Source organism: Saccoglossus kowalevskii, chromosome 4, assembly GCF_978046115.1.
Source record: "Saccoglossus kowalevskii chromosome 4, keSacKowa6.1, whole genome shotgun sequence".
NCBI classification, from domain to species: Eukaryota; Metazoa; Hemichordata; class Enteropneusta; family Harrimaniidae; genus Saccoglossus; species Saccoglossus kowalevskii.
In genome coordinates, this window is record NC_140644.1 from 32,971,897 (window position 1) to 32,999,423 (window position 27,527).

General features: G+C 36.7%; 2 protein-coding genes across 2 annotated transcripts in view; one reads left to right on the forward strand and one right to left on the reverse strand.

Annotated features, from left to right (window-relative positions):
- LOC102807292 (gamma-aminobutyric acid type B receptor subunit 2-like) overlaps positions 1 to 4,793 on the forward strand; it is a 72,653-nt gene extending 67,860 nt beyond the window's left edge. The window contains exons 14-18 of the mRNA XM_085498393.1: positions 3,089 to 3,281; positions 3,328 to 3,483; positions 3,631 to 3,786; positions 4,035 to 4,190; positions 4,629 to 4,793. Coding sequence (XP_085354519.1) covers positions 3,089 to 3,281; positions 3,328 to 3,483; positions 3,631 to 3,786; positions 4,035 to 4,190; positions 4,629 to 4,793 — 826 coding nt within the window. The remainder of the gene's footprint in view (positions 1 to 3,088; positions 3,282 to 3,327; positions 3,484 to 3,630; positions 3,787 to 4,034; positions 4,191 to 4,628) is intronic.
- Positions 4,794 to 5,721: 928 nt separating this feature from the next.
- Positions 5,722 to 26,316, reverse strand: LOC102801970 (acid-sensing ion channel 1C-like). The gene is made up of 8 exons (XM_085498394.1): positions 25,936 to 26,316; positions 15,862 to 16,414; positions 15,076 to 15,174; positions 12,190 to 12,337; positions 11,786 to 11,842; positions 9,596 to 9,731; positions 8,958 to 9,049; positions 5,722 to 7,130 (listed from the first exon to the last, which is right to left on the reverse strand). Exons 1-8 carry the CDS (start codon positions 26,283 to 26,285, stop codon positions 7,018 to 7,020), a joined length of 1,548 nt encoding a protein of 515 aa, XP_085354520.1. The 5' UTR covers positions 26,286 to 26,316; the 3' UTR covers positions 5,722 to 7,017.
- Between the last annotated feature and the right edge of the window lie 1,211 nt (positions 26,317 to 27,527).

Below are 27,527 nucleotides of genomic sequence, written 5' to 3' on the forward strand. Positions count from 1 at the left end.
CCTGAAAGCGAGCACACAGGAGCCTGTCAATTCGTGGCGGTCCTGAAAGCGAGCACACAGGAGCCTGTCAACCCACGGGAATCCTGAAAGCGAGCACACAGGAGCTTGTCAACCCACGGGAATCCTGAAAGCGAGCACACAGGAGCCTGTCAACCCACGGGAATCCTGAAAGCGAGCACACAGGAGCCTGTCAATTCGTGGCGGTCCTGAAAGCGAGCACACAGGAGCTTGTCAACCCACGGGAATCCTGAAAGCGAGCACACAGGCGCCTGTCAACCCACGGGAATCCTGAAAGCGAGCACACAGGAGCCTGTCAACCCACGGGAATCCTGAAAGCGAGCACACAGGAGCCTGTCAACCCACGGGAATCCTGAAAGCGAGCACACATGAGCCTGTCAACCCACGGGAATCCTGAAAGCGAGCACACAGGAGCCTGTCAACCCACGGGAATCCTGAAAGCGAGCACACAGGAGCTTGTCAATTCGTGGCGGTCCTGAAAGCGAGCACACAGGAGCTTGTCAACCCACGGGAATCTTGAAAGCGAGCACACAGGAGCTTGTCAACCCACGGGAATCCTGAAAGCGAGCACACAGGAGCTTGTCAACCCACGGGAATCCTGAAAGCGAGCACACAGGAGCTTGTCAACCCACGGGAATCCTGAAAGCGAGCACACAGGAGCCTGTCAACCCACGGGAATCCTGAAAGCGAGCACACAGGAGCCTTCAACCCACGGGAATCCTGAAAGCGAGCACACAGGAGCCTGTCAACCCACGGGAATCCTGAAAGCGAGCACACAGGAGCCTGTCAATTCGTGGCGGTCCTGAAAGCGAGCACACAGGAGCTTGTCAACCCACGGGAATCCTGAAAGCGAGCACAGAGGAGCTTGTCAACCCACGGGAATCCTGAAAGCGAGCACACAGGCGCCTGTCAACCCACGGGAATCCTGAAAGCGAGCACACAGGAGCCTGTCAACCCACGGGAATCCTGAAAGCGAGCACACAGGAGCCTGTCAACCCACGGGAATCCTGAAAGCGAGCACACAGGAGCTTGTCAACCCACGGGAATCCTGAAAGCGAGCACAGAGGAGCTTGTCAACCCACGGGAATCCTGAAAGCGAGCACACATGAGCCTGTCAACCCACGGGAATCCTGAAAGCGAGCACACAGGAGCCTGTCAACCCACGGGAATCCTGAAAGCGAGCACACAGGAGCCTGTCAATTCGTGGCGGAAAGTTTAACACATACACACAAAATGTTTCTTTTCTCATCACTTACCTAAGGTGACAGTGACAGATGACGCGATACAGGAACACGCACAGTTTATTCAGAGCTGTTCCACGATTCGCTCCAGAGACTTTGTTATTGCGATTTATACGTACAAAGGCCTGTTATTGATATTCGGCACATTTCTCACTTGGCAAACAAGGTAAACAAATAGCTTGACGAAATATTACAGCAAGTCTTAAAAGTATTGGGGCAGCCAATTTGCAAACTCGCTAGCGAATTGGATAACTGCTTTGGTTTTAACTGAACGGATGGTTTTCGAATCTCGCTGGCGCCGTCCTGTGGTCACACCCACTCTGGGTGAATCTATATTACAGTAGGGACAGTCATACTTTAGTTGGATGGCGATTTCGCTTTCAAATATACCAGGGAAAGTGTTCTATTTTCTTCGGGTAATGAGGTGTTCGTATACTGTAACAAAGGAATTGTCCACCAAAAATCGATGAATGAAGTCGAATTTTATTAGCAGTTTAACGATATCCCAACAAATCGTTTGGATGAGAATGGGTGACACTTGTTTAGCTGATTACAGATTTCTGATTATCTGTAATTAGCGAAACGAGCCATTTACTAATTAAAATATTGCTATCGGGTTTGCAAATTGTCTGCCCCAATACTTCTGAGACTTGCTGTAATCCCCGAAGACACTTTTTTTGGACATTTGCATAGGATTGTGACAGGGTTCGTGTTCATAGAAACTCAGATCAAAGAGACAAGACATTATTAGTTTTAAGTCCGAAGGAGGGTCTAAATTTGGTAGCTGCAGCTGAAAATGTTTCGTAAAATTCCATGGATACGCTTCAAAAAATACGTTACTGACACATAAAATCCCCTTTATGAACATGTATTATTATGTATTATTATACATCTGTCGCCGTAACGCTATAGGTTACAGCGTGACGTAATTCTGCAGTATTGTATGGGGTATTTCCATCCTACCATATAAGGAAATGCGAATTCCAAATATGGAATGACTACGCGCGTAAGCATCCTCTAATAATACAAACAAATATGGCTGCCACCAGGGTTTGACCGGACTCCACACAAAGAAGTTCGCTGATTCTGTTCAAAACTTTTTGGATTTCGGCATTCACATGATGTATCCTTGGAAAGAAAAGATTTATAATAATAAGGTCATTACGAGGATACCTCAAAGTATGCACTCAGACAGTATGCTGCGCGTCGGTCGATACTACCGATTTACGGGAAATAAAAAGGGCTTTTTACAATTTACAAGGAAAAAAAAGACGTCTTTACAGTTTACAGTGTTAAAAAATGGAACATTGAATGGTCCGAAGAGCTCTCCGGCTCAAATTCTCCGCCATTGCTGCGCCGTGTGTAAAGAGGCACGCGCATATTACCCTCGTAATGCTCTTCATTCGGTTAGAGGGTCTTTTACGTCTTGATATTCAATTTTGTAATGAATAGTGTTATCTAGTCGTTTTACAGTTTCTATAATGTAATTTCCCTGGATTATTCTTTACGATTTTTTTATTTGGATGTAAATTCTTGTACGTACCGAGAAAAATGATCCATTTTACAGTGTACGAAAAAAAATATTTGATCGATTACGTTGTACGTCTAGCCTGTGATTACAGAATTACGGAATTTATTTTTTCAATTTACGTAGTACGAACAAAAAAATATTGCAATTGCGTTGAACGAAAATAACCCTTGCCCCCCTCGATGTACATACTTTGAGGTATCCTCGTAATAACCTCATGTTATAGCTAGCCAGAAAATATATTTTGAAATGTGAGGCAGGACAACTAATGTATAATGAATGAAGATATATTTTTCAATAGATCTGTAACCATACCAGGGTTGAATGACAGTAAATATGTAGGGTTGTCGTTATACAGCGTAGTTATTATCAGTGTTATTGGAGTACCTATATCTTTAGTCTTGGAGGAAAACGTCAACGCCTTGTCCATTATTATCAGTGCCTTTATATTGTTCTGTACAACGATGACGTTGTTACTAGTGTTCGTACCAAAGGTAAGATTCTTACAGAAAACGTCAACGCCTTGTCCATTATTATCAGTGCCTTTATATTGTTCTGTACAACGATGACGTTGTTACTAGTGTTCGTACCAAAGGTAAGATTCTTACAGAAAACGTCAACGCCTTGTCCATTATTATCGGTGCCTTTATATTGTTCTGTACAACGATGACGTTGTTACGAGTGTTCGTAACAAAGGTAAGATTCTTACAGAAAACGTCAAGGCCTTGTCCATTATTATCAGTGCCTTTATATTGTTCTTTACAACGATGACGTTGTTATTAGTGTTCATACCAAAGGTAAGATTCATACAGAAAACGTCAACGCCTTGTCCATTATTATCAGTGCCTTTATATTGTTCTGTACAACGACGACGTTGTTACGAGTGTTCGTAACAAAGGAAAGATTCTTACAGAAAACGTCAAGGCCTTGTCCATTATTATCAGTGCCTTTATATTGTTCTGTACAACGATGACGTTGTTACTAGTGTTCGTACCAAAGGTAAGATTCATACAGAAAACGTCAACGCCTTGTCCATTATTATCAGTGCCTTTATATTGTTCTGTACAACGATGACGTTGTTACTAGTGTTCGTACCAAAGGTAAGATTCATACAGAAAACGTCAACGCCTTGTCCATTATTATCAGTGCCTTTATATTGTTCTGTACAAAGATGACGTTGTTACTAGTGTTCGTAACAAAGGTAAGATTCTTACAGAAAACGTCAACGCCTTGTCCATTATTATCAGTGCCTTTATATTGTTCTGTACAACGATGACGTTGTTACTAGTGTTCGTACCAAAGGTAAGATTCTTACAGAAAACGTCAACGCCTTGTCCATTATTATCAGTGCCTTTATATTGTTCTGTACAACGATGACGTTGTTACTAGTGTTCGTACCAAAGGTAAGATTCTTACAGAAAACGTCAACGTTGATATAATAGCGTGGTATTCTTGTCCCAAATAATAATGATGATACCCACGTAACTGGCGTAATCTATCACACATACATATGGTGTGAAGCATTAGAATAACGGCGTAATTGCGAAATGACAACAAATGGAATGTGTTCAGCAGAAAAATCATAAAAATCAATTCTGCTTAAAAAAGTAACAAGACAAACATATTTTAGAAATATCTGCCCGACAGTTACTGTTACAAATAATCGTGAATAAAAAAATACATTTGGGAATAATCATTCAAGTAGAAATAACAAGATATTATAAGGCTAGTTCTTGGTTTCGTGCATATGAATTTTATTCAGAAAGAACGTGTTTTGTCGTGAAGACAATCGATTACTTCGTATACTATCACATTGGTCTAATTGTCCTTAATGTGTACAGGTATTGGCGGTAAGGCGAGGTGATGATGGAATGGGAACAACAGTACATGATGCTAGTGTCATTGAAACATCCAATTCAGTGCAGCTGGGTACCGTTCAAAATATCAGTGCTACTACAGCCGCCCAAACAAGAAGACACGCGCAGTTTTCATCGGCCGTGAAATAACAGGTTTATCACATACGTCTCTCGGCGCGCACGGGTACAATTATCGATTACTCAAAGTGATTCAATTCGTTCACACATTCATATTAGTATTTTATCTTGGTTATATTGTTTGTCAAGTAACAATCATTTATATTATATTCACTTCATAAACCGATATTACCCGTGTACATACGGTCAATATTCTTACGAAAAACTACCTCTGTGTCGATGAAATGTATGTACTCAACCGGCGTATTTTGGTGTTGACCAGTTTGGTTCTGAGTCATATAATTAAATTTTGTATACTTTATACGGGATCGGATGTCTGCAGTTGAACTAGATTGCAACTAGATGTAGTTGACATATATAGAAGTAAATAGTAGTAACGAACGTAAAATGTGTCCATGTGAACATTTCAGCAAGTGTCTGTACAGTACGTGTGAATATACCTTGTAATCGTTATTTTGAACTTTTGCTTCTTTCCCGGGCGATATTGATCAAACTGAAGACATAACAGCAAAGTGTTGAAAATAGTAATAAATTACATCAAAAATACAATTGCCTCATATGGCGAGAACAATCAACACATTGCTTAGTGAAGGACAATAAATTGTCTCCAAATTAAAATTACACCATGTGCACATCGAATGGTGAATCATTGTGTATCATTCTTAAATGGCAGTATTAGTGGCATTTGTTTTCAATAATTATTGGTGATTATGTATTTAAATGTACACTATTTCCAAATAAATGTCGGTGAATTACAGTATAACATCGTAAATGTTTGTTTTTGTTAACGTAGTGTAAAATGTATCTTCAAAAATAAGTGTTTAGCAAAGACATCAAGCCACACTAATTATAATCATCTATGTTCACAATGAATGTCACTTATATGCATAACAGTGCTTGATATCATTGATAAATAAATTATGTTGATTGCGCAATGGCATACTCGTAAATTATTTTTAATCAACTCACTGGCGTATACAGAGTTATGACGTCACTGTAGACAGGAGACGTACGACTGAATGCTTACAAATAACACATCGACTCACATTCATATTTATTCGATTACAGCGCCATCACTTGGTCAGAAATTAACTATAACAACGCAATCTATCAACTGAAACTCAAATACAATCTATTACTTAATTTATTTAGTAATATCTTTGGCGGCTGAAATTTACAGAATACACTCAAGTATTACTAAGTTGATGTGAATGTGTCCCGATCTGTTATCCTGTTTTAAACGTTTACAGATAAGTGTTTTAAAGTTCAGTAATTCACTACAAGTTAACATCTTCGATAATTCTGTGACAAAACTTTGTATATCCTAACTCAAGGCCTATTTACCTCTCATTGTCGTATGTGAAAAACTGTAACATGTGACACAAAGGTAAAAAACTTGATATTGTGCGACAATTACAATCAGTATTCTAAGCTGGAAAACATAGCGAAAGCGTAGCGGTTGCTAAACAGGAAAATGATTTCTATTTTTACAACAAAGGACCGATCTATGTTTAAAATTTATTGATCAGTATTATTGTAGAACATATTAATCGCGTTGTTATATGAATAATTTCATAAGAAATGGTACAACGTGGTAGCAAACTTTATGCGTGTAGCCAGTGATATATAACCCGGTGGCAAACGATGTTTCTTGTACTTAAGGTTCATCTTGTACGATAAATAATCAAATGTACCCTTCATCTAAGCGTCTTTAAAGAATACAACATTATGCAAAAACAGCAGTGCTAGATTATTTTGAATACTAATTTGTATTGCTTAACGGAGAAGTTAATTTTTATAATTAGCTACAGTTTAAAAAAAGGAAAAGACATTTTTCTTATTCGTGCTACTTTAATAAAATATTTCCATCCCATCAGCGTATCACAATCCGTTCTCCATCGACGCACACAACGTGCAGCTTTCGAGAGAGGACGCCATTCCTGCAATAGTGTTTGACACTGATGTTCTGTTCTCCAGAATTTAAAGCAAAACCACACACATCAGTATGTCTAGATTGTATCTAGCATATAACGTGTAATACATAATTAAATTGATTATATTATTTGAACATTATCACAATGTACAGAGCCAATCATTTTAAGTCCCAGCAGTCGTACACTGTGTGCTCCTGAATTCATGTTTCTTTTCACATCGCTTGTAGTTACAGTTATTTTAGCATATTAACGACGTCATCGGTGCGCTGTTCTTTGGTCAGGTGGTTTTGCAATGATTCACACTAATGCCATCTTCTCAAACGCCTCCACAATGTTATACCGACAAACTCTAAAATTTCGTATACAGTGAGAAGACTGGCACCTAGACATAGTCCCAACTCACCTCCAGTAGCACCTGCAAATAGCAGTGGAATAAAACCAAATATATTCTCTTTTATTCTCTGTCTGCATGAAAGCAATTGTACCATACAAATATAACAACAACAAAAATAAATAGGGTTATTTATCACATAGTGGGATAGTTGGTGTCATAGATGATGTATTATGAGTGAACATGTAATATCGTATTCATTAAACGTGTGTAGTAATTTCCATTATATTCCAAACCTTTGGCAAAGAACATATGAAAATTACTAAACACGAGTTTGAAACATAGGATATACACGGTCACGCATTTTGCTATTATATTTATCACATGCATACATGCAAACAGAGATCGAATGCAGGGAAGTATAAGTATATATTGAGAACATTCAGATTGGTCATATTTCAAACATTTTTTACAAAAATGTGTCTAGCCATTACACGAGCTGTGTTTTAGCATTTTATGAAACGATTAGTTGGTGACTTTCAAATCGTGTCCCAGAACTAAACACTGCTGAGAGAGTGTGATATGGAAATCATTACATGACTTGATGTCATTGTTATTGCATGGTACATATAATAGTAGTTTATTCCTGTTTCAAATTTTGCCATAAAATGTACACGTATGAGTTACCGCTATGTATACATCTCCATGCGCTTAATAAAGCAGAGTTAGGCCACACCAACTTAATTTTATGGATGACATCCATTTTCGCCTGTTCTCAAAAAAAAAATAAAATAAATAAAATAAAAAAAAAATCTCGGACGACGAGTCTCCACAGATCGGTTTTCTGCCCGGAACTTGCCGACTCATATTGTCATAAAGCGCCGGCTTGTCGTAAAACTAGTTTTGAACTACCTCAAAACGTGCCAATTTTGTCGTAAATTATCCCAACATGGCGACCACGCCACCAAAATACGTGAGCATAAAAGTTCAGAGGAAAAACGGAGGGATTGTTGTAGACTGGTACGCAATTGACGTCGGCAAGGGAGATCTGAAGTTTACACAGCTATACGAGAGATTTGTAGCGGCAAGCGAGTTTCGCCCAGACAACTTTAAGAACATATTGTCCAGAGTGGCTGTCCCGCGTTTCTTCTGCAACGACGAGAGAAATGGGAGAGAAGTGGGGGTGTATGGTAGCCTAAAAGTTGGTCAGACAACAAGTCAGTTCGGTTGCTTTGTCCGCATTGAAGTCGACAAAACTGCAACGAAACAGAGGAAGCTCCTCGCCGAAGTCCGCTTTCGAGGTGAAGAAAATTTTCTTCTTATTTTTTTTCATTTCCTGATTCGGATAATTTGCTTGCACACACAGTGCAATGTTTTGTTAGTTATTGTCATAAAGTAGTGATATGTACATTCCGCCTTGACTTGTACTGAAAATTGTGTTCATGCTGTACCTTGAATGCAGTGTTTCTGACTGAAGGTACTTCATTATGACTACATGTACTAGAGCTTGTTTGAAATGGTTTTACCTGTGACAGTAATACAGTACGAGATGTGTAAATCAACATGTGTCTCCTACAAATAAAGACTTCTTGTTGTTTTTTTGATACACTCCGTGGTTCAATTTGTAATACCAGCTCTGTAGTCCTGTGGTTTTAGCAGCATTTTTTTTTGGCAGGATTTTTTTTCGCCCTCTCGCATTAGTTTTGTAGTCTCCTGAGGATGCGATCCATGAAATTATATCAGTGTGGCCTTAGTTTGAAATTTAGATATATTTTGTCTTCAATTACTTTTACATAAATGCTCATTATCAGTGAGGTATGGAACAGTCGTCATAACGTATAATACGTACTGTAATATTGATGACGTCATTGTCTTGTGCCCTGGCATCATCAATATTATAAAATAACTCACCAATCAACTCAGAAATTGGGTACCCATCTTCCTGATAAATTTCCTCCAAACTTATTTCTTCAAAGTAAATCTTCACGTCAACTACATTCTCTCTTTAAATGAGACAACAATATTTTAAACGTGTTGACACACAACTGTTTTCACACAAAATATAAACAATGGAAAACCCACACTTCCACATGCGTTGTTTCTATGTGATGTATATGTGCCCTGTGGTGTTTACTGGGACGATAATTGCGTGGTTTATGATAACAACATTGGATAAACATTCTTGTGAGCAGAAGCAATTAAGGTGGAGATTGATAGAGCGTATCCAGTTTGTCGTGATAGATGTAGTCATACTATGAACTGACTGCGATTACAGGTGTTAACACACGCATGCACAATATACTTGGCCAACATGCTGATGATATATGTGCTTATATAATTACATTCAAACTCATCTACGAGTAAATGGGAGCTTGGTGCCGTACAGTCAATTGTGTGATTTTCAGGCTAAGCTGTTTGAAAACAAATCATCTTAGTTGGCAAGACTTGAAAGTTGTGCAAATATCACTATTTCTAAAAATACGGGATGAAACATGGTATCCTAGGCAACAGATTGAACCGGGAAACCAATTTCCTATTACTTGTATTACCTTATATCCACGTAGCTAAGATTAAACCGCATCTGCAGATCTTCCACAATATGGCGACCAGGAAACATGGCATAACTAACACGTGGTGCGTAGGTAGACGATTCGCAAGCCATGGGACATTGTACTTGAATCCTTTCTATGAACATAAAAAAATTGTATTTGATATCGAAAACAAATGTAATTCATAATAATGTCAAATCAGACATATTATTATCATTTCAACCAATTACAAAGCTGTACTAGAAAGTTATATATTGTTCATTATATTATACCAGTATATTGATGGTGTTAATCCATTGATTTGATTGGTCCAAACACAAAATTTGCATATGCAATCCATGGTATATTGGCTGATAATAAACGGCTAAACCAAGTGGCCCTGGAACATGAATTGACTACAGGTTTAATACGGAAATACATAAAACCGGTATTATTTGATTTTTAGGGAAATATAGTGGTTGAATTTTGGAAGAATATTGAAAAAAATACTGAATTAAAAACATCTGAAAAGTTATATAACTATAAAATTGCTTTTTGTTAATGGTGGGATCCAAGTTGTGAGCGTCGGTCGTTGGGTGATTGTCGTTCGCCACACAAACCTAATGAAACCACCGTCCCTCAACACCGTGAGGTGCCTACACGAACGTCAGAACGCTATGTTCTCAGTGTTGTTACTTTGAGATGGATTGCGAACTTCCAACAAAGAAAACATGATCTTTAAGTACAAGATATAATTGAGGGATTTAATGACATAAAAATGCAAAAAAACTATGAGTCACAAGCAAAAATGTATGCCACCAATAACAACCGGTGTCCGGTAGCGGCAGCTGACAAAATTGCAGTGCACCCGGGTAATTGCCATCTGTTTCAAAAAAACACGGGACAACGCAGGATTCGACGACGATATATGGTATTGTAATTCTCCACTATGGGTAAATAAATTACAGGAGATGATGAAGGTAATTTCGAAAGCTACAGATTTGTGCCGCCGGCGAGTGTACACCAACCACTGTATTTAGAGTGATGGCGTGCAAAGTCTTTCGGCCGGAGTTGAGACAAGGTATATCATGTACGTGTCACAAAAACGATGCGAAAATCCGATCTTACACCATCAAACTTACCCCAGAACAACGACAAAACTTGTCAGTCATACTGTCACAAAACTTTGGTTATACCAAAGGTATCCAGGTCAGATGTTGGAACTGAGGTCGCTGTGCTGCGTCTCAAATTTCGGTCGAACCAAGTACCGCTGAACGTCAAATATCCACAGTTACAAGTAGTATGATGAGTCACAAAACCGGTTTATTTCACAACTGTACTTTCAATGGGCAAATTACAGTCCAAATTGTACAAAAACCGGAATTAAAACGTGGAAAATCCGTTGTTTAAATGATCCAAACTGTACACGACCCTGTATTTCAAATCGCGTTGTGCGTCAGTAAAAGGTCAGAAAGGTCATCCTTTGTTATGCTAATTTATGTGTTTACGCTGCTCTATTCAACGTGGATATGTTTCTTTTTCATGTGGAATAAAAATTAGTTTGTGTTCAATTCGAACTGTGTTGCGCATGTAATTTTTGTATGCATTCAGCGTAAACTACATACTATTCTTATAAATATTCATGTTCAAGGGCCATAATCATGATCTTTTAGTAGATGAAAGTAAACTCTTTTTTTACTAGTTTTATCGAATTGTCAATATACTGGTATAATATAATAGCAATAACCCCCGCCGAAGTTGGGTATACCACTTGGTATACCCGCCTTCGGCAGGGGTTATTGCTTAAATATATTTGGAACCCTTCAATGACGTTCAACTGTGTCAGGAATTGTAGAAAATGTTTTTTACACCAACATCTCAAAATTATCAAAATTGGTCAATACAATATCACCACTGAATCTTAGTCAATATAGATAATCAGAAGGAATCAATGAAGAACAATCGATATATCAGCAAAATTTGGTGTGTTCATTTCGTTAGAAATCACAGCAAACTGGGAATGTGAAACAGGAAATCATTAGTAATTGACATATTGCTGTTCGTCATCCGAGCAACGTTGTAATACTATCAGTATGTGTAGTCGTGTAATTTCGATATTGACAGGTGATTATATGCTTCCATGTGATAGAATGTCTCATATACCCTGGTTAAATACAATAATAATAAAATCACAGTATGTTTGATACTCACCTAACTCTGGTCGAACACACACACGAGTCTCGTTGTAATTACATACCCTCGCGTCACCTATAAATAGCAGATAGTAAACAGTCATCTACAAGCATTGGAATGAAACGATGAAGCATAGAATTTAATTGGAAAAGCAATATATATTGGCGTATTCAAATTACGAATTGAGTTGTCATTTAACAAATGGCAAAGCGTGTAACGAGTTTGTGTTTATGTATCCATGCATAGCTTAAACGTAGAATGATTGGTAAGTCTGGAAATCGCAAAGTGTTTTCTATTTTATCAGGCCAGTAGTGTCTATAGTTGTGTGAATCAGTAATTGCCCCATTTGAAGTGTATGCACAATTATTATAAACATTTAAAGCGCCACAAGGCCAAATTGCTAAACATTCATTTAAACTTACTCGGCATGTAGGGTTCCCGACAACCACACTTTGCGACAACAGCGTCAGTTTGTCGCTCTCGTACACAGTTAGAACGTGCGTATTTTGCAAAATACTGTAGTGTTTCGTTCGAACACTGGCTTGCATAAGGTGCTGGAAGATTGTGTTCCTAAAGACATGGACAAACACTGAAATTCGTTATGTCAGAATCATCCTGTGAGCATAAGGCCACACTGATTTAATTTTATAGATGACATCATCTGGAGACCCCAAAACTAATGCGAGAGGGCGAAAAAAAAATCCTGCCAAAAAAATGCTACTAAAACCACAGGATCACGGAGCCGGTATTACGAATTGAACCACAGAACACAGTGTATCCACTCCTCTCCCATTTCTCTCAACGTTGCAGAAGAAACGCAGGACAGCCACTTTGGGCAATATGTCCTTAAAGTTGTCTGACCGACGTCAATTGCGTACCAGTCTACAACAATCCCTCCGTTTTTCCTCTGAACTGTTATGCTCATGTATTTTGGTGGCGTGGTCACCATGTTGGAATTCCCGCCAACGCAACACGCATGTGCAGAAGATCATTTACGACAAAATTGGCACGTTTTGAGGTAGTCCAAAACGAGTTTTACGAGAAGCCGGCGCTTTGCGACAATATGAGTCGGCAAGTTCTGGACAGAAACCCGATCTGTGGAGACTCGTCGTCGGAGATTTTTTTTAGAACAGGCGAAAACTAATGCGCGCGCGGATGTCATTCATGAAATTAAGTCGGTATGGCCTACGCAGAATTAACATATCATTTGTCGTCTCAAAGATTTCTTATGCCATTACATTGATAAGTAGTTACAAGAAAGAACTGTAGTTATAGAATCGCTTTGGCTTAACCCCATTCCAATATATAAATAACCAGTCCTACTTGACAGATTAGTATATTTGATTATTCGTAAATTCGTAGATTCAAAGCTAACGTGATATTAATAACTGAATATAAATAAGAATCAGTCAAATGGTTATCCTATATAGTTTTGTGTGATAATATACGAGGTTTATCTGTCCTTCAAGTGGTCATCAGTAATATAGAGCACGGATATTGAAAATATAAGAGTAAATCGCATCTATATCTTATATACAGCAATTACAGTCTGAAAACAAATTACATCATGTGCGGCACAATCCACAACACAGCTAGTCTCGCGATGATGTACGTGCTGCCGTGTCTCAACTGAGTTCAAACACACTGGTTCACGCTACAACAATTATATATGAAGGAGACCTCACCGAGATCGATTGTAACTCAAATGATTGTACAATTATAATTTTAAATGATGTAGACTGTGCCTCAAATAGGTACACTATAAAATACAGTGTTCTGAATCAATGCTGTAATCATTTATCGTCGATAACTGTATACGTTTTGCGGAGGAATATTAACCAATCAACAGTTTCATTTATTTTTATATAATTTCCCATACCTTTCAAATATGACAGTTTTATTATACATGAGTGGGATGTGTTGTAGGTAGTACTGACACTGTCAATTGTTTATATATGTACATATTTTGATTACAAAAAACATAACAATATTTCAGATACAAAAGTCGATGGTGGCTATGCTAAAAAGGCCAAATTGTTGAATGTACAGAGTGCAATGTAAATTGAAGGTGTTGATGTTGCCATCTTTAAACATCTGTAAAATATAAAAACATGCGCCCTCTATTGACATTTTGTGGTAAGTGTATCGTTGCATCGTTTTTTAAACACTGTACATACTTGTAGAATGGTAGCGTTTGTATTGTGATTTGTCATATATGAATGAGCTGTTTTATTCAAACAAGGTTTTGTTTGAAAGTGGTATGTTCTGTATCAGACTTGCAGTTTTTGGGTGTCGGCTGTTATTTCATTTTGATTTCAATAATTTTATATTTGGTAAGTAAATACAAAGTAATATTTGTGTTGTGCTTATAAGAAACATATTGTTTTGAAAGGCATTCAAGTGATAGCATCTGATTAATATGGGCGTAATGGAAAAATGGCTTTTGTGAAGTCGCTGATCCTATGAGATTTATTTTAGTCCAATGATAAACCATCTTGTTGCTTATTGGTATCACGTGATGCTGAATGTTAGGGGTCATAGGTTACAATTTGATCATGGCCTGACACATTACGTTGTAATTTCAGTTGGTGTGCACGCAATTTATGTTGCTACGTTATTATTTATTTATTGATTACTTCTCAACAGGTGGTAGCATATGGTCTGTACCGCACCATCACACTGTGACAGCATTCATTTTATAAAAATATAGCATTCATTCTTATATATATATAGTAAGACCAAAGCTTACCGTCATGAATAACTTTATAGTAACCATGGGGATAGCAACTACCTATTTACATAATAGTTGGGATCAGTTTTCTCAGAATTGTAGGATTTCGCTTGTGAGTCATGTTCATAATTCAACAATTTGAAGATAAAAATGATATAACACTATACAACTCATGTATTAACAATGTCGCCTTCAAAAGGTTGTTGATGAGACAACATACATATTTCAGACTTTAAAGCGTAGTGACTGAACGTTATACGTGGAATCCCTGGGTAGATATATTGTACACAGTTCATGCGTGACAGGTAAGCAATTCCTTTTATTCATTATTTATGAACATTTTGTCAAAGATCAGCGAGCTGTCAAGAACGTGGTGATGAAACAATTATTTTTAAACTGGATAAAAATGTATGTTGACAGAAGCAATGCACGCTATGTGATGCTGAATGAACGTGTAACGCCTAATGGCATAACGTTAATGACCTCAGACATACATTAGAACAAAGACATTAATTTGAGAAGCGAATCTCCAAATTACCGATCACGAACCGAATGATGTCATCAGTAGGTCACTTACCTGAATCATCTTTAGTCCAACCAGAGCCTCAGTCCCAGGAGAGACAGCGAATCCGAAATTACGAACCAATGGCACTTCGTCTTGCGGATGGGGAAGAATCTAGAATGTCATTTAATAAACGACATAAATCCCATAGGCATGAATAACGAGAATACAGTATAGATTAATGAGACTATACTTCCATTAAAGTGTCATTACACAGTGGGATAGTGAGGGATAGAGTCTTGTCATGAAGGCATGATGCATTCATCACGTAATATCATTTATATAATGTGCAGACCGACTGTTACATGTGAATCCATTGAGGTATAGCAATCTTTTATCGTTTAGTAAACCATGCATAATAATAAATTCTAAAATACATCAAATATTATGCGTCTAGTATGTAGTGTATGCGTCAGAGTATACGACTGATTAATTATATTAATACCTTGGAAATAAACCATGTGAAATAAACCATGTGAAATAAACCATGTGCAGTTATTCTCGTAAGCAAACGTTCAGGCATTTTTTCTGCCTTGTAATCACAACAAGTGTAAACTACCTTCGCATCCCATCCTACGGGAACCTATGTGTTTGTTCTGTGTGTCACACTGACAGACGAATTAACAGGATTGTAACGCTGCCATGTATGTTGTTACTAAGTATTTCATTAATACGTGAACATTGACGCTGTGAAATATAATGCACAGTTATCTAAATAATTGTTAAGTATGTTAAGTATATGCTTGAATAACTGCATCATCACTTGACAAGAAATTTACAGTAGCCACTAATGTGTTTTACCTTAAATCCTGCACCACAATGCTCACCGAAAGTGTACTCTGATTGATTCACAAATAATCGCATCCTCAGACCATGTTCACTTCCACTGTGTCCCACAAGTAGCGCCCCACCTTCTCTGTCAGCACCGTTAAAAGTATAGCATACTCCGAAGTCGGTGAAAGTTTCCGTGAAGTTACTAGCACTACACGGTATTTTAACGCTACCAAAAGTACATTGATATATCATACTCCATTTGCTGTGTGCGGCCATCTGGTCAAACCAAGTTCTGTTGGCTTCCAAGATTGATTCATCTAGCTCTACCTGAACATCGTCATCGCTGAAGTTGAACAGTGGATACTGTTGGCGTACCCATTCCTCAAATCGCGTGCCTTTAACAACGGACTTCCGGTACTGGTTGTAGTTACATATGGTAATTGCTGGGAAGCGAAGTTTTGACTTATAAGTGAGAGTAACGACGGTGTTGACCGGGAACGAAAAGAATTTATACCAGCACAGGTACATGTACACGGCAGTCGCACTTACAGCAATTACAAGTAACACTGTCCAAAGAAACCTGCAAGGAATATCATTTAATGAAAATTTTACAAATATATCATCTGCCATCTAATTAGATGACAGAATTTAAGCCATTAACTGGGTCGTATTTTGTAACTAAATTGAGTCGTGTCTGAATGTATATATGTACACTGTAAATCTCGGAAGCACTTTCATGTTTTTCCTTAAAACACACCGTTTTAATTGAAAACACACTGTTGTAATTAAAAACATGTGTATTATATAATAAAACACTTGTATTTTCTATCAAAACAGTAGTATTTTAGTATTTTTAGAAAAGTGTTTAGGGAGTTACTAAAACACTTTTTGATGAAAATTAAGCACATTGTAAACACACAAAAATACACTTTTTCAAAATAAAATAAAACACGGTGACATAAATGTGTCATTAAAGTGTTTATTGATAGAACATTTATGGGCTAATGTATCCAACTTTATGCAAACAGTATTAACAAAATTGAGTTAAAGTCTGTGGACGCGTGAGGAAGCATTATAGTATATATGCCAACTAGACAATCACCGAAAGTGTCGTAATTCAACGCATAATGAGATGGGTCATTACCTCCAGAAAATAATGTTATGCCAAGCACCAACCTATATGGTCTTACCAACCTAAGTACAACTAGAAATCGAGCCACGTGGTGGATTAAGTAGGGATTTCATTAATCTACATTTGGTGAACAGTATTTGTAGTTCCAATCACACCTGAGCATTCTCACATGTGATTTAAACATGTGATTTTTCTCGAAAAATGTTCAATTTGAAACACTTCAGAAAGCAAAATAACCAACGATATTTCAACCCGAAACACCAGACTATATCTGTTTCGCAAATCGTTAATGCATAAGACTCATTTGTGTTCATTTGAGTAAAACACTAAAACCCTTTTCCAAATTGTTAAATTGTTTTATCATGAAGCACTTCCTAAAACAAACACACATGTAATGTTTCAAGGTAAAACACCCGACTATGCATGTTTACGTATATGACATGTACAAACGCTCATAAGAGTAACTAAATCACTCTAAATCACTTTTCTTTGAAACTGTTTCAATGTTTCAACCTAAAACATCCGATTATATACAGGACACTTTAGTATGCCGTCTACGGTATGCATCTATAATGTACACAGTACTTATTATTGACTGTATGCAGCATATATAGTATATATAGCTCACACACGTCACATTTGTCAGCAAGTCATACTTTGCATGTAGCGATAAATTTACCGATTTTAGTATTTTGCGAGTGTGCATACCATTTACCTGCCACAAGTTTAATAATGGAATTAAACATGCACGGTGTTGTTATCAATGTTCGAATGTGATCTAATTATTAGATTCAATTTCTTCACAGCTCTTATTCTCGTGGCGAAGCCTTGGTGTTGAATTCCAATATGGTGATTACCACACACCTGTGCGAATTTGCGCCTCATTTAAACGAGCCCCTCTAAGCCTCTAATAATACACAACCATTCAATTGTTATTTAGAAATTTAATTAATAAATTCAATCTGAAAACAAATATTGAACAATAAATAAGTTTGCTACTTCTTTGCAAATATTTTGAGATACCTTTCGTAAACGACGGTGGACATTAATGTATGTTGCGTGTTCAAGTAACTGGTAACTTGTGGCGTGCGCACGCTCATTCATGATTGAATTATACTATTCGCAGTGTGTGGACAGATGGCATACCCGTTGAAGAAGCAATAACAACTTGAACCGAATGACGACTGTTTTCATTTTCTGAGGAAAGAAGGGAACCGGAAGTTATCCTAAACAAACCTGTAGGTCTGATGATATTGTTACTCCGTAACGAAGCGTATGGAAAGTGTAATTGATAGAGCCAGTGTCGGCAGTTGTGTACTACATTGATATTTGCAGCGGTCTCTATTCATTTTGTTATGTGCGGGATAACTGATTAAACTCATGTCCATGAATTCAAATATCGCATTGCTTGAAACAATAATGATAATTAATTCAACATTACTTACTGCAATTCGATAATATTATAGATTTTAAGAGAAACGATCGGAGTGGACAAGATGATACTGCTAATATTCGGAATTAATTTTGTCCTGTTAATATGGGTTATTATTAGTAATAATGCACTTCTATGCGAGAAGAACTTTGGTTTAATAGGTAAATATAGTTTCAAAATACAACACTATCCGTTTTAGGGGTAATTTTAAAAATGATAAAAATAAGCAATCAACCCATTTGACGGATAGAAAATTAAAAGATGAATGAAATAGAATAGATGCAGTGCATATATTCAGAGTCGAGGATTGAGTGTAAATGGGATCGCAATAGATGAAATTAATGATTTTTTATGTCCAACTATTTTTTCTAAGGAATTTGATGTGCCCGGAGGGACTGTATCCGTAACAACAATACCACATGAGAACAGATTTGCCCTTTTCATTTATGTCATTGAGGAAGGGGTTTCAGTTAATTACTCATCTGTTTTGAAGTGTCAATGTTCACACATATGGGGTATTGAATCTACAGTTTCACGAAAGGTTTGAATTTTAGTAAACACACTTATTCACGCGATTGATAATATCTTTTACAACAACTATACATGTTTTTTTTTAAATGTTTCACCTGAACTTATCTTATTATTTTTACTTGATTATGTGATTTGTTTATCGTTATGTTATGATTACTGTACAATAGTGCAAAGTGTCTCACCATGAAACGCCATATTTGATATATTTTGTTTTAAAAAATGATAATGTTAATGATTTTTTACCATGTTATCAGTGTAAATACATTTTAAAATGTGTCTAAGTTACAAGCACTTGTCAATATTCAGTTTGTGTTTTACTTTACAAAGTAATGATAAACACTATTTCAATATATAATTCTAGTTGAAACTCTTTTCAAAATATGTGTCTAGTGAAATCACTTTTTAAAAAGTTGTGACAGTAAACACTTCATTAAAACGTGTCTTCGGGTGAGACATTTTCCTACGTGTCGTGATTATAAACACTTTACAAAATATGTGTCTAGTAAAAGCACTTTTAAAAGTGTTGTGATAATAAACACTTTTTTGGAAACACTTTACAAATGTGTGTCTTTAAATGTTTTATCACAAAACGGTAACATTGTTTTATTTTAAAACAGTAATGTTGTAAAATAACTCATTTGCGATTTTAAGAAAAACACTTAATGTGCTTAATTATAAATCACTTAAATGTGATTTTAAAGTGGGGACAAAAATGTGTCATATTTTAAAACACTAAGATTTACAGAGTACATATGCTATTATATTTCATTGAAGCAGCTTCACCATTGACGCAGAGAGAAATGAACATGCTATATATAGTGTAATGTGGCCTAGGTTCAAAATGCATAGATGGAATGTCTTTGGTTGTCTCAAGCATTGTCGAGGACGGTGATTTCCGACACGGATCATACAATATATATATCGTAATGTCTGTATAGCATCATATTACGTAATTTGTGTGTTTCCGTACATATGACATAAAATAATCCATTATATCCATAATATTATTATATATATATTCTAGTTCTAGGCGTCCATAAATTTATATTGTTCAAGGTGTCTATACTTCCATATTGTTTTAGGCATCCATACTTTCACATTGTTCAAGATGTCCATACATTCACATTGTTCTAGGCATCCATACTGTCACAATGTTCAAGGTGTCTATACTTTCACATTGTTCTAGACATCCATAATTTCACATTGTTTTAGGCATCCATACTTTCACATTGTTCAAGGTATCTATACTTTCACATTGTTCTAGACATCCATACTTTCACATTGTTCTAGGCATCCATACTTTCACAATGTTCAAGGTGTCTATACTTTCACATTGTTCAAGGTGTCTATACTTTCACATTGTTCTAGGCATCCATACTTTCACATTGTTCAAGGTGTCTATACTTTCACATTGTTCAAGGTGTCTATACTTTCACATTGTTCTAGGCATCCATACTTTCACATTGTTCAAGATGTCTATACTTTCACATTGTTCTAGACATCCATACTTTCACATTGTTCTAGGCATCCATACTTTCACATTGTTCAAGGTGTCTATACTTTCACATTGTTCAAGGTGTCTATACTTTCACATTGTTCAAGATGTCTATACTTTCACATTGTTCTAGGCATCCATACTTTCACATTGTTCAAGATGTCCATACATTCACATTGTTCTAGGCATCCATACTTTCACATTGTTCAAGATGTCTATACTTTCACATTGTTCTAGGCATCCATACTTTCACATTGTTCAAGATGTCCATACATTCACATTGTTCTAGGCATCCATACTTTCACATTGTTCAAGATGTCCATACATTCACATTGTTCTAGGCATCCATACTTTCACATTGTTCAAGATGTCTATACTTTCACATTGTTCTAGACATCCATACTTTCACATTGTTCAAGGTGTCTATACTTTCACATTGTTCAAGGTGTCTATACTTTCACATTGTCTAGGCATCCATCATTTCACATTGTTCAAGGTGTCTATATTTTCACATTGTTCATAGTATCCATACATTAATATGTTCTAGGTGTCCATACTTTCACGTTGTTTTAGGTGTTCATAAATTCACACAGTTTTAGGCGTTAATACTTTCACATAGCTCTAGGCGTCTATGCTTTCACATTGTTCAAAGTATCCATACATTGATATATTCTAGACGTCCATACTTTCACGTCGTTTTAGGTGTCCATACTTTCACACAGTTTTAGGCGTCCATATTTTTACGTCGTTCTAGGCGTCCATACATTCACATTGATCAAGGTGTCTATACTTTCACATTATTCAAAGTATCCATACATTGATATTTTCTAGGGGTCCATACATTCACATTGTTCTAGGCGTCCATACATTCATATTGTTCTAGGCATCCATACTTTCACATTGCTCTAGGCGTACATATATTCACATATTTCTAGGCGTCCATACATTCATATTGTTCTAGCCATCCATACATTCACATTGCTCAAGGTGTCTATGCTTGCATATTGTTCAAAGTATCCATACGTTGATATTTTCCAGGCGTACATACATTCACATAGTTTTGGGCATCCATACATTCACATTGTTCTAGGCATTCATACATTCACATTGTTCTAGGCGTCCATACATTCACGTTGCTTTATGTGTTCATACATTCACACAGTTTTAGGCATCCATACTTTCACACAATTTTAGGCGTCCATACTTTCACATTGTTCTAGGCGTCTATACTTTCACATTGTTCAAAGTGTCCATACATTGATATTTTCTAGGCGTCCATACATTCACATTGTTCTAGGCGTCCATACATTCACATTGCTCTAGGCATCCATACTTTCACATTGTTCTAGGCATCCATACTTTCACATTGTTCTAGGCATCCATACTTTCACATTGTTCTAGGCATCCGTACTTTCACATTGTCCAAGATGTCAATACATTCACATTGTTCTAGGCATCCATACTTTCACATTGTTCTAGGCATCCATACTTTCACATTGTTCAAGGTGTCTATACTTTCACATTGTTCAAAGTATCCATACATTAATATGTTCTAGGTGTCCATATTTTCACGTTGTTTTAGGTGTTCATACATTCACACAGTTTTAGGCGTCCATACATTCACATTGTTCTAGGCATCCATACATTCACATTGTTCTAGGCGTCCATATATTCACATTGTTCTAGGCATCCATACATTTACATAGTTTTAGGCATCCATAAATTCACACTGTTCTAGGCATCCATATATTCACATTGCTTTAGGCGTCCATACATTCACATTGATCAAAGTATCCATACATTGATGTTTTCTAAGTGTTCATACATCCACACAGTTTTAGGCGTCCATACTTTCACAATGTTTTATCCGTACTTATTTTCCCATTGTTTTTGGCAAACGTACTTTCACATTGTTTTATCTGTACTTAATTTCACATTGTTCTTGGCAAACGCACTTTAAGATTATTTTATCCGTACTTATTTTCCCATTGTTTTTGGCAAACGTACTTTCATATTGTTTTATCCGTACTTACTTTTCCATTGTTCTTGGCAAACGTACTTTCACATTGTTTTATCCGTATTTACTTTTCCATTGTTCTTGGCAAACGTACTTTCACATTGTTTTATCCGTATTTACTTTTCCATTGTTCTTGGCAAACGTACTTTCATATTGTTTTATCCGTACTTACTTTTCCATTGTTCTTGGCAAACGTACTTTCACATTGTTTTATCCGTATTTACTTTTCCATTGTTCTTGGCAAACGTACTTTCATATTGTTTTATCGGTACTTACTTTCACATTGTTTTAGACGTCCATACTTTCACATCGTTCGAAGCGTCCATTCAATTGTTCAATGTAAATCGTAAATTCAATGTAAATCGTAAATCGGCGGCTTATGTCCTTTCAAACAATTTATCCGATAAAAGTAAAATATCTCTCAACTACAAATAATCACCGATGACATATACTGTGCAGGGTCATACATTAATTTCAGAGAGCGGCAGTGGCGGATAGCTCCTGTGGGACACATGTATACTGACATGATAAACGACCGCATATATATATACTGACTGTAGACTGTAAACATCATTTCATTGTGCCATTAACACGTGATTAATGTCGCATGTCGGCTACTCTGTTCTATGGAGCCGATTTGTTTTCAAGAGTTCAAGAGCACTGACGACTCCACAAACCTTTAATGACTATTACTATGCAAATATGAATCAGAATCAGAATTTTGTAGACCAACGGTTTCAATTAAAATAGTATATGTTAATGATTAATTAATTTATTCGCAAATGACCGTCAAAATCTCGTTGAGAGCGAGAAAATCACGTGACCCAAATAGTATCCATTATCTATTGCCATTGCGTGCACTGTTCTAAATATTGTGGTTAACATGATTAGTGAAACAGTGAACGCTAGAAAATATGGAATGGAACACTACATGTGAATAATACATAAATCAACTTTATATGATACAATGAAAAAAATTCACAAACCCTTCAAATAATAAGCTAATTAAAACAGTGAAATGAACACGTAATTGGGCACTATGCAACATTGTTTCATTTCCGTTATTATGATATACGTCATAGCCGAATATAGATATGAGTGTGGGATTGCATATAGAGCGTTTGATTTACACCGTGATCGTTGACAACGAGACATGCCCTAAGACATAATGTGCAAATATATGGCGATATGCTGCACTATGACAGGCATCGCTCTTCGGTAGAGCTCGTATTTTGTGTAGGATAATTTAGTAGAACTTGAATTTCTAGCAAGTTGCATAATAAAGTCATGTGATGGATGGAGCAATATATGACAACAGTTTTGTAGAATGTACTTTAATCTCTCTAGTTCCCATCGGTCATATCGACACGTCATATCGACACGTCATATCGACACGTCATATCGACATATGGCGTAAATTCCACAGGTCACTCAAACTGTAACAGTAAATTCCATAGGTCAGTCCAAACTGTAACCGTAAATTTCACAGGTCACTCAAAATGTAACAGTAAATTCCACAGGTCAGTCCAAACTGTAACCGTATATTTCACAGGTTAGTCCAAACTGTAACCGTAAATTTCACAGGTCACTCAAACTGTAACAGTAAATTCCACAGGTCAGTCCAAATTGTAACCGTAAATTTCACAGGTCACTCAAACTGTAACAGTAAATTCCACAGGTCAGTCTAAACTGTAACCGTAAATTTCACAGGTCACTCAAACTGTAACAGTAAATTCCACAGGTCAGTCCAAATTGTAACCGTAAATTTCACAGGTCACTCAAACTGTAACAGTAAATTCCACAGGTCAGTCTAAATTGTAACCGTAAATTTCACAGGTCACTCAAACTGTAACAGTAAATTCCATAGGTCAGTTCAAACTGTAACCGTAAATTTCACAGGTCACTCAAACTGTAACAGTAAATTTCACATGTCAGTCCAAACTGTAACCGTAAATTTCACATGTCAGTCTAAACTGTAACCGTAAATTTCACAGGTCACTCAAACTGTAACAGTAAATTCCACAGGTCAGTCTAAACTGTAACCGTAAATTTCACAGGTCACTCAAACTGTAACAGTAAATTCCACAGGTCAGTCCAAACTATAACCGTAAATTTCACAGGTCACTCAAACTGTAACAGTAAATTCCACAGGTCAGTCCAAACTGTAACCGTACATTTCACAGGTCACTCAAACTGTAACAGTAAATTCCACAGGTCAGTCCGAACTGTAACCTAAATTTCACAGGTCACTCAAACTGTTACAGTAAATTACACAGGTCAGTTCAAACTGTAACCGTAAATTTCACATGTCAGTCCAAACTGTAACCGTAAATTTCACAAGTCAGTCCAAACTATAACCGTAAATTTCACAGGTCAGTCCCAAATAATCGCGTCTATACGTTCACTATATGTCACATGGTCGTAATACTAAATTTGGATTCTACTTGCGCTGCCCCATTGTAACCAATATAATATTAAACCCACATCGAGTACAGAGTTCACATACATACATATATTGAATACTGGGTATAGATTTGTTTTCTTGTTACACAATAACAACCTTTCGGTCCTCACTATTTAATATGTGTTTACATATATCATATATTTATTAATGTATTCTCTATTATATTTGCATATATGTGTAAAATTCTGTGCACATCATTGTGAATGATTTATCTTTAAGCAAAAACATTATGTTAACACACAGTAGCTGTTACCACAGGATGTAATGCAAGTGATAACACATAATTCACGGCATGGTGAAAACTTTGGTATCTGTGCGCAATATGCTCGCACCCTTCTGTCGGGATTATTCGGTGGCCGAGTAAAAGACTCGAGTCACACACACATTACATTTTTACCTGCCGAGTATTTCTTGTTCTTTAGTTACATTTATTTGCAGCTTGTAATCTAGAAGACGCGTATATATGTGTTAGCTGACCTATAACTGCTCGATCCTCTCTTATTGCCACTTCATGTGACAGTTACTAGTGTAATGACATGCTGAGAAATGAGACCCACAGTCCACGATCCCTCGGGTACGAGGTAGCAATTAGTTTTAGTGGTGTACTGATTGGACGAAAATGAATCTTCATACCACACTCCCACGTTCATAGTTATATTATTTGATTTACTCTGAACGAATTATTTGTTATTTAATTGTAACGTACTGTACGTACAGCATGTGTGTGTATTTGAACAAAAAACGCAACAGTGTTAACATTTACGATTCGGAGAATCAACCAATGGTTGGCAGCTAAATATCATTATCTTGTTCGATGTAGCTCATGGCACTTTGCCAATTATTTTTGCTATAAATCATTTGGAATCTATAGAAAAACATTATTTCACGTGGTTTTAAGGCGTTACTAGTACATACCACAATCATTCAGATAGCGTGCAAACTGAATACTGAATAGTCTTGTGATCTTGGATATGTTTATATGTAAATACGTGTTGCCAGGGTTACAGTATTATTAAAACATCTAACCTACCTCCTCCATGGTTCCACACCTTCGGCAACTGCGTAACGCAATCCATGCAAGGTGGTGTCGGACGAGAATTCTCTGAATCGGTCAGAATAAAATACTCTACAGCAGCAACAATCTCCACAAGCATTTACATCCCCTTTTGATGTTGCTGTCGGGGGATCCTTCTGTAATTGTACTTTTTTTTCTTCATCCTCCTTAATGGAATTCACTTTGCTGCGAAATCGTCCGTCTGAGAACGAAGACAACGCTATTGTATTGCGAGTTTTAGTTTTGCATGGATGAGGTATCGGTTGACTGAATTGCAACGCGCCGTCGCTGTAACGATCACCGTAAAATGAGTACGAAGATGCCATGATGCGATAACGGTTAGCTTTACTTCCGCACTCTCCAAGCTCTTTAAACACACTGCGAAATCGATGGGTGGGAACTATTAATTCTGGACTACACTACACTGACTCAATTTCCCATGATGCCATTTTTTTGCACGGCATAATGCCTTTCGAATAATTGACTATGATCGACTAAATGATTGCAAATAATTCTTTGAAAAAGACACGCTGCCGAACCAATGTGATTCTTAATAAATTAGCATATAGGCATATTGCATCGTATATTATATATTATTACCAACTATTGAAATATGTAACAGGCAAATACATAAATATTGAATCGTAATTGCGCATATAGGCAGTTTGTAATGAAAATAATATTTTTCGTATTAGAGGCACAGATTAGTGAATAGGTGTGTGAAACATATTGTTATATATTAATCACTCAATGACAATATCATAATTAATACATACGCAATGCTCCCTTAAGCATGCCAGGTGTGAAATATATGTCATATCATCACTTTCCCTACCGTAATCTGCTTCTAGTGTAATGTTAATGTCTGCTTTCATAATGTTATTACGAAATCTGATACAATTATACTTACCATATTTTTGCAACTGCCTGGCAGATTATAATTCATTAGACATGCAATAATGTTAGTCGCTGATTGAACAAAAACTTGGATACTTTTTTTGGTTATTGTGAATAACTGCACAAATTTAGTACACACCTGAGCGCATTGAATATAACAATCATTTATGTGCAAGAATGGTGGTCAATCATACATAATCCCGAATTTTTTAACTGGAAACTGAAAAAACAAAATATAATCTTAGATGTGCAATATCAACTGTTTACACAGTCATGAATGAGTTCTCAATATCTCACGATATTCATCTGGAAGAATGCTTGTTGTAATTCATGTTACCTATTATATAGTGATAATGTGAGTTACCCACAACACATGTTATAGTATGCACTGGGCATATTTCGGCGTTGCGTCAGAAGAAGTCATCGACCACCAATTTCAAACATAGTACGACTAGTAATTATAACAGAATACACTAAAAGTGATGTTTTTATCACGTTATATTGATTGCATTTCAAGCACTCTACTGTGCAGTGTCAATATAGAGAACGCCAACATGATAATTCAGTATGCTTGTGTTTAGACCAGGAAAACATAAAATGTATCTATAATTCTTTGATTAACTAATAATTTGTGCTGGTTGTGTTTCAAGCTATGCAGTGGAAACGAATAC

Excerpts from the sequence above, each read along its gene's own strand:
- LOC102801970 (XM_085498394.1), bottom strand. The coding sequence starts at position 26,285 with ATGGCATCTTCGTACTCATTTTACGGTGATCGTTACAGCGACGGCGCG. Across the intron at positions 15,175-15,861 it reads ATTGTGGTGCAGGATTTAAG|ATTCTTCCCCATCCGCAAGA; the intron begins GTAAAACACATT and ends ATGACATTCTAG. Across the intron at positions 11,843-12,189 it reads TCGGGAACCCTACATGCCGA|GTGACGCGAGGGTATGTAAT; the intron begins GTAAGTTTAAAT and ends TGCTATTTATAG.